Genomic DNA, 8,686 nt, shown 5'->3' with positions numbered 1-8,686 from the left:
TTGGCAGAAAACACTCCTCATTTAGGCGATTTATGAGGTGACAGGCTTATGCAGCCAAACTGCATTTCCCATTATTCCCTATGGAAAGACAATTACAGACCTAATTTGTTAAAAAGAGAAAAATAAATATGATTTTTTTTTTCCAAAAAAATCTGTTTGTGCATAACTCATAACCTCATAACTGAGTAGGGGGACCTGAAGGCCGCAATATATCTCACCATAAACCGCATGTGTGTGTGTGTGTGTGTGTACGTGTGTGCGTGCGTGTGTGTCTCTCAAAACTTTTGAGTTTTCAGGCTCAAGAAAATGGGTTGGTTTCATCGCCATGGTAACTTGCGCTACACGGCTACCCTGCTGCAGAGCAGGTTTTATTCTGGGTTATAGATTGCAAATCCAAACTAGACCAATCAGCTGTGAGCAAAGTGACATATATCTGATGCAATGAAGCCACTCCCCCATATCTCTCGCTCCAAAATTAAGGCAGTTTACAGTCAAAGAATTTTAGAGACAAAATTGCCCGACTTTTGCAGCTACTTATAATATTTATATTATATTAACTGTAATTGTTTATAATTTATATAATATATTCATATAATTATTATATAAAGGCAATTAATTGTAAACATCATATTTAAATTAAACACACACACACACGGATGGATGGATGGATGGATGGATGGATGGATGGATGGATAGATAGATAGATAGATAGATAGATAGATAGATAGATAGATAAAGCTTTAATATATCCAACTTTTAAAACGACTAAACATATGTTTTTCTTTTGAGCTCTGTGTGAAACTATATATAAATTAAATTCAGTTGATTCCTTTGCATAGTCATATATTTTCTTTCTGCTGCCAAACTCTGCTGCTCACACAGAAGTGGTAATTCCTGCCTTGTAAATGCATTTAAATGTATTAAATTTTTAATAATGACATCTCTTAATCTTCAGCAGGAAAGTGAATTGCGCTGACTCTCGCGAGAAGTGAATCCAAATGACGCTTTGCTGACGCTCTCCACACGTTCCCTGTGATTGGTTGTTTGCTGCACAGGTAATTGAATTGCGCTGACTCTCGCGAGAAGTGCATCCAAGTGACGCTTTGCTGATGCTCTTCATGTTCTGTGTGATTGGCTGTTTGCTGCACGTGTCACACTTTCAGGTGCACGCGCTCCAGAGTTAATCACAAACTCTGGTTCAAACTCTGAGCTGACAGAGAACGTTTATATCGAACTTTGTGAGCCCGGTGAACCTGATCTTAACCAGGCTGGCTTTATCGGGTTTTGTCAACTCAAAACTTACTCTGCAACTCCGAGTTTGTTCATCTTGCTCCGTGCTACAGGCCACAGGTGAGTATCATTTGTGTAGATTGCACTAGCACACATTCCTGAGGCAGAGCCAAGCCTGTGATGAAACACTATCAAGGCTACTTAAAAACAAACAATGGCAACACAATGGGAGATTTACTGCCAAGACATCCGCCATTGGGAGTGGAGGGTCCTCTCTGATAAAAAGATTAAGGATGTTCAAAACTGTGAAGAGCCACCCTTTAAAACTTTAGCATACTTTTAATGAGTTACTATTACGGAAATATTATACTTAAAAAGAATATACTGAAGTGTGCACTGAATGTAATGTTTAAAGTCACTTAACTGCATGTTATTTAAAATTAAATGAAAATGTATTAAGTTTAAATTTAATGTATTTAGTGGAACTTAAGTGCATTTTATGACCCACTTAAGTAGGACTTCAGTATGTCTTTATATGTAATTTCATAATTACTTGTATTGTCTTTGAAATATGGTTAAAGTTACTGCTGAATGTACCAACAAGCAGGAATGAGCATGATACATGCATTTCAAATATGTATTTAAAATATAAAATATGTCATATATGTGTAATGGGCAAGATTAAAACTTTTATTTTTTTTTTAATGAGCATAACCAAAAGTGTTACAATTATCCCTGCTCTCCACAGTTTTATGACCGTCATGGACTCGGCGTGAGACACTAAAAGCACATCCTTATCAACTAACCCCCACATTATAACTTACTTTTCTTGGGAGTGAATCCGTACAGGAAAAACCGCCCTTTTTCTCACAAATGAGATTGGAGAGGAGCTAGTGTTCTGCTCAAATCTCTGCCTAATGGCGATTTCGAAGCATCAGGATTTGTAACTCAACACCAAATGTCAAGCGGCTCATCTCTCCTCCCCCGCCGTGATTAGCTTCTGAGAACACAGCGAGGACGAGAGACCATGGAAAAACACACTCAGCCAAATTCTGCCATTTGTTAGAGGCTTAGAAAAAATAAAATGGCATTTGTTCATTCCAAGGCTATAAAGCGGCTTGAGAAACAGTAGCCAAGCAGAGCTCTAATTGCAGGAGGTAATGTTAAGTGAGGCTGTTATATGCCACTCAACAGACTTACAATAAAACAAGAATGCAAAATACAAGCCAGACTAATGGAAAGGCTTTCACGCTGTACATAGAAAGAAAAAACATTCAGTGGACAATGGAAAACAAGAGACGGAGAGGAGAAATTAACTAAAAGGCTCATAAAGCTCTTAACTTAGAGAACCTACATTAGAAAAGAGTCTTTAAAAAAAAATATTGAGGAGTCTTAAATGCTAATAAAAGACAGTGTAACAGAAACACTGAAAGGTCAAACAGAGGTGGAGGTTTTATTTACCTGATCACCACGTCGTATTTGTTAATGATCTCCCCCAGTGAACTGTTTTTTATGGAAAAGCTGTTTCCAATGACTGCACACGTCCTGCAATCTAAACTGCTGACACACAGAGCACTTTCCATGAGTGCGGTACACAACAAAGGCCACAACAAGTTTGTTTTGTAGTGAAAGAGGTGCTTTAGTTCAGAAAATGTGGCTTGTCAACCTAAATATTATATAAGCCATTTTATTTCCCATGCATTTTATATTAAATTATACATTTTTACAATGTCTAAACACAGCTTAAAGGAATAATTCACCCAAAGATAATTTGCTGACAATTTGCTCACCCTCAGGCCATCCAAGATGTGGATGAGTTTGTTTCGTCATCACATTTGGAGAAGCATTCTATCACTTGTTCACCAGTGGATCCTGAATGGGAGCCGTCAGAATGAGAGCTGATAAAAACAGAATGAGCATGATACATGCATTTCAAATATGTATTTAAAATATAAAATATGTCATATATGTGTAATGGGCAAGATTAAAACTTTTATTTTTTTTTTAATGAGCATAACCAAAAGTGTTACAATTATCCCTGCTCTCCACAGTTTTATGACCGTCATGGACTCGGCGTGAGACACTAAAAGCACATCCTTATCAACTAACCCCCACATTATAACTTACTTTTCTTGGGAGTGAATCCGTACAGGAAAAACCGCCCTTTTTCTCACAAATGAGATTGGAGAGGAGCTAGTGTTCTGCTCAAATCTCTGCCTAATGGCGATTTCGAAGCATCAGGATTTGTAACTCAACACCAAATGTCAAGCGGCTCATCTCTCCTCCCCCGCCGTGATTAGCTTCTGAGAACACAGCGAGGACGAGAGACCATGGAAAAACACACTCAGCCAAATTCTGCCATTTGTTAGAGGCTTAGAAAAAATAAAATGGCATTTGTTCATTCCAAGGCTATAAAGCGGCTTGAGAAACAGTAGCCAAGCAGAGCTCTAATTGCAGGAGGTAATGTTAAGTGAGGCTGTTATATGCCACTCAACAGACTTACAATAAAACAAGAATGCAAAATACAAGCCAGACTAATGGAAAGGCTTTCACGCTGTACATAGAAAGAAAAAACATTCAGTGGACAATGGAAAACAAGAGACGGAGAGGAGAAATTAACTAAAAGGCTCATAAAGCTCTTAACTTAGAGAACCTACATTAGAAAAGAGTCTTTAAAAAAAAATATTGAGGAGTCTTAAATGCTAATAAAAGACAGTGTAACAGAAACACTGAAAGGTCAAACAGAGGTGGAGGTTTTATTTACCTGATCACCACGTCGTATTTGTTAATGATCTCCCCCAGTGAACTGTTTTTTATGGAAAAGCCGTTTCCAATGACTGCACACGTCCTGCAATCTAAACTGCTGACACACAGAGCACTTTCCATGAGTGCGGTACACAACAAAGGCCACAACAAGTTTGTTTTGTAGTGAAAGAGGTGCTTTAGTTCAGAAAATGTGGCTTGTCAACCTAAATATTATATAAGCCATTTTATTTCCCATGCATTTTATATTAAATTATACATTTTTACAATGTCTAAACACAGCTTAAAGGAATAATTCACCCAAAGATAATTTGCTGACAATTTGCTCACCCTCAGGCCATCCAAGATGTGGATGAGTTTGTTTCGTCATCACATTTGGAGAAGCATTCTATCACTTGTTCACCAGTGGATCCTGAATGGGAGCCGTCAGAATGAGAGCTGATAAAAACATCACAATAATCCACAAGTAATCCACACCACTCCAGTCCACCAGTTAATGTCTTGAGAAGACAAAAGTTGCGTGTTTGTTAAATCCATTGTTAAGATTGTTTTAACTTCAAACCATTGCTTCCTGCTAAAATATGAGTCCATAATCCATAACAACGTTTCCTCCAGTGAAAAGTTGCCTTGTCTGAATCAGGAGAGAAATCTGCACAGATCAAGCACTATTTACAAGACAAAACAGCTCTAAACAAATATGTGGCTGGATTTTGATGTGAGAGACAACAGGAGATGCACTTTTTCACTGGAGGAAATGTTATTATGGATTATGGACTTGTATTTTGGCTGGAAGCAACTGATTAAAATGTCTTAATGATGGATTTGTTTCTTACAAACACACAGCTATTCTCTACACAAGCTGTTAACTGATGGACTGGAGTGCTGTGGATTACTTGTGGATTATTGTGATGTTTTTATCATCTGTTTGGACTCTCATTCTGACGGCACCCATTCACTGCAGAGCATCCATTGCTGAGACACTGATGCAATGCTACATTTCTCCAAATCTGATGAAGAAACACACTCATCCTAATCTTGGATGACCTGAGGGTGAGTGAATTTTTAAACAAACATCTGATCAAATGAAAAAGTACAAATTAAAATTACTTGGCAACAGGATTGTGAGTAACACACTTGGGGCTGCTGGGATTCACTTCTTCTTTCATTCTGTCCTTTCAATTGTTATTATATTAAGCAAGATCATTTTGAACATGAGCAAGAGCATTACTGTAATTCATTTGTAATGTGTGCAGTAATTCACGCCACACCACAACAAGTCATAAGCAACTGAAGCAAAAGACCATTTCTTAGGAATGGGTTTCTACAAGCTTATGGGAGCTTGAGTTCAGAGTTTAGATACTTGTGAAAGCAGCTCGGCCCTACTTCACCTCTCAATGTTTGCTGGCATTGTGTAGCTGGAAGGCATTGCCAAGACCTTCAGAAGCAGGAGCTCTGCAGAGACAAAGAAGAAAGGGTTACACTTTACTTGAAGGGGTGTGCATAAGACTGACATGACACCTTCATAATCATGACATGACACATATCATGAATATGAAGGTTTTTTATGCATGTTTATGACAACTGTCATTAAGTGTTATTCGCTCAGTTATGTAATTTTGAATGCAAAGATGACATTGTTTGAGATGTCTTTGTTATGGGCTATGGTTAGGGGTAAGGGTAGGGGTAGGGTTAGGTTAGGGTTAGGTCAAATAATGTCATATTTGCATTAAAAATGACATAACTGAGCGAATGACACTTAATGACAGTTGTCATAAACATGCATAAAACCTCCTTCATATTCATGACATGTGTCATGTCATGATTATGAAGGTGTCATGTCAGTCTTATGCACACCCCTTCAAGTAAAGTGTTACCGAAGAAAGTATTTGAACAAAGTGCACCATTATGAATGTATCAACATGATTGCATGCAGAATGATGAGCAGCATGCAGTAAAAGCATGCTGACTACAGAGCAAACAGACTAACTTCTTTATATGTTGACTGAAAGGTTTCGGGGGCATGTGAGGTTTCAGCAACAAGATTTATACGATCATGTACTCAAGTCAGATTTAACATAAGCATTAGCTCAATGACTTTGTGGTAGATTTAACTATTGTATTAAAGGAAAGATTATAAGAGAGCAGAGCAACATAAACTGTACATACCGCTGCCTTTAATACCATAGGGCAGAGCTTCAGCTGACAGATGTTCCCGCCAGAAGAAATCCCCCAGCTTTAGAAAGAGCTCAGTCTTTCGGCTCATGCTGTGTCGGTGAAACAAAAGACAGACTCAAATACAAACTACTAGACATTTACTTCTTTGTGTATAGATTAAATTGCCTTAATGACATACTTTTGACATATCTTAAATTCATTATAAAAATAGAAAATATTCATTGTGTGAAAATGACCTTTATTTTCTGATAAATTTAGGAAAAAAATGATTGTGCAGCACTGTCCTAATAATTAACCCAGCATCCAAACAGATGTTAAATATTTAATATCTGTGTGTGTGTGTGTGTATTAACATTGTTCTTAATAATATCATCATATAATAATATAATAATTCATTATACACATTATATACATATATTACTGACCATTTATTTAAAAAATAAATGAAAATAAATTGCCCTATTGTTGTATGTATTCATGGAAATCGTCTTTTGTGTGTCAGCAGTTTACATTTTATAGAATGATATTCTATTAATGATAATACAATTTTATACATGTATGTTTTATAAATGTAAAAAAGGCATTATATGTATTTATTTTTTATTATGAAACGTAATATACACTATTGTTCAAAACTCTGGGATCAGTATTTTTTATTTTTTAATAAGAGTATTAACATGTTTTCTTTCTTTGAAAGAAATTAATACTTTTATTCAGCAAGGATGTGTTAAGTTAATAAAAAGTGATATTAAAGACTTCTATTTTAAATAAGTGCTGTTTTTTCTTTTATTCATCCAAACATTCTGACAAAAAGTATCACAGGTTCCGATAGATGGATGGATGGATGGATGGATGGATACTAAGCAGCACTTGTCATGACTTCGGTCTGATCAGCAGGTTGTTGTTTTTGTTTTGACAGTTCGCCATGTGCTCATTGTGTCACGGTGCGTGTGGAGAGATGAAGCGAGGACTCAAGTGCAGGATGAATGGTTCTTTCTTTTAATAATAAAATGAAACAAAAACAAACTAAAACAACCCCGAGGGGGAAAAACAGACAGGCAGGCTAGGAACTGCACTACATGCAGGCATAACACACACAATGAAAAAACAACGGATCAGCACAGGATTACAGACACCAGGAGAATAAATAGGAAACCAAATGAGGAGGCTAGCGAGGGAGACACAGGTGGAGCAACTTAAACAATAATGAGGTAACAAGATGGGCGGGGCAAGACAATAGACAGGAGAGAGCACATGGCAACAAACAAACACAACACAAGCCATGTGCTCACAGAACACAGTCATCTGGTGGCCATCCTGGGCACACCCGCTGAAGACTGTGACAGAATGGGTCTCATTCACTAATAACTGCATACGTTTTTCGTATTTATACGCACATTTGACCTTCTCACAAAAACTTTCCGGCTAATTCACAACACGTGCGTACGCACATGAGCTTGCTCTTAAACTCGTTCTTCTGTTAGTGAATTTGGAGTCTTCTAAATGAGTGCCCGCGTGCACGAGGTTAGTAATTAGCATAATACACGCCCAAACCAGCTCCATATAAGGGCTTTCCGCAAAGCGGCACTCGTCCAGAAAAAGACAATTATGGCACCGAAACAAAAGACAAAGAAAAAGAACTTTAACGATAATGAACGTGAGGTTTTGCTGTCGGAGGTGGAAGTCAGAAAAAATGTGCTATTTAAAAGTGTATCCACTGGCGTAATGGGCACAGGTAAAAAAGAAGCATGGGATACGGTAACACAAGCCGTTAATGTGGTTTCACCAGAAATTCGGACGGTTGCCGAAGTAAAAAACAAGTGGTGTGACATGAAGTTCGAGGCCAAAAGAATAATTTCAGTTCAACAGAGGAAAAAAGACACGGGTGGAGGGCAGGGGGCACCTGATCTGTCTGCCTTCGATGAAAGAATGGCTGCAATTATAGGACAGTCAAGCTTGAGCGGCATTATAGAAAGGAGTGAGGGTGAGATTGACCTAATACAGGAGCAATTACAACACGGTAATTTGCTTAAATCAAAATCTTTATTTTAAGGAATGTATTCAAGTAATCATCATAACTCAAAACTTCCGGCTTTTGCAGAACATCCACAGACAGCAGATGGAAATGAAGAAGCTGAAGTCCAGCCGTCTACTTCCCAATCCACTCGTTATACCCCTTCACAGAGGCGCACCGGCGCACGAGTCCTGACCAACGAGGTGCTCGCTAGTCAAGATGCCCTCATCCTTGCCGTTAAGGACATGGCAGCTGGCCTACGGGAAATAAATGAGTCAATGGATAAATTGATAGCATTGCTTGGCAGTCACAGAAGTGCATAAACATGAATAAATATATTGTGGCAAAGTTCTGTTTTCTAATGTGTTTTAATATTCCCTAAAACTTTTTTGCAATCGTTAAAAGCACTTTTACAAATTCCATTTGCTCAATTATAGAATGCGCACTGCAGCAAACTACAAAAGCTATTTAAAAAAATAGAATGAGATTATATACCATTATAAA

General features: G+C 37.7%; 1 protein-coding gene across 5 annotated transcripts in view; it reads right to left on the bottom strand.

The window, feature by feature from the left end:
- LOC107692482 (CMP-N-acetylneuraminate-beta-galactosamide-alpha-2,3-sialyltransferase 4-like) overlaps positions 1-8,686 on the bottom strand; it is a 60,806-nt gene that overhangs the window by 12,980 nt on the left and 39,140 nt on the right. For 4 of the 5 annotated variants that reach the window (XM_016491547.1, XM_016491546.1, XM_016491549.1 and 1 more), the window contains exons 5-6: positions 6,160-6,257; positions 5,382-5,445 (exon numbers count right to left, since the gene is read on the bottom strand). In XM_016491547.1, the coding sequence (XP_016347033.1) occupies positions 5,382-5,445; positions 6,160-6,257 (162 nt within the window). Of the gene's footprint in view, positions 1-3,994; positions 4,091-5,381; positions 5,446-6,159; positions 6,258-8,686 lie in introns of all 5 variants that reach the window. The other variant, XM_016491550.1, reaches the window with a different exon arrangement.

The sequence above is a fragment of the Sinocyclocheilus anshuiensis genome, unplaced genomic scaffold (assembly GCF_001515605.1).
Source record: "Sinocyclocheilus anshuiensis isolate Anshui unplaced genomic scaffold, SAMN03320099.WGS_v1.1 scaffold1082, whole genome shotgun sequence".
NCBI lineage: Eukaryota > Metazoa > Chordata > Actinopteri > Cypriniformes > Cyprinidae > Sinocyclocheilus > Sinocyclocheilus anshuiensis.
The sequence above is the reverse complement of the archived record's forward strand: the minus strand, read 5'-3'. Positions and strand labels throughout refer to the sequence as shown.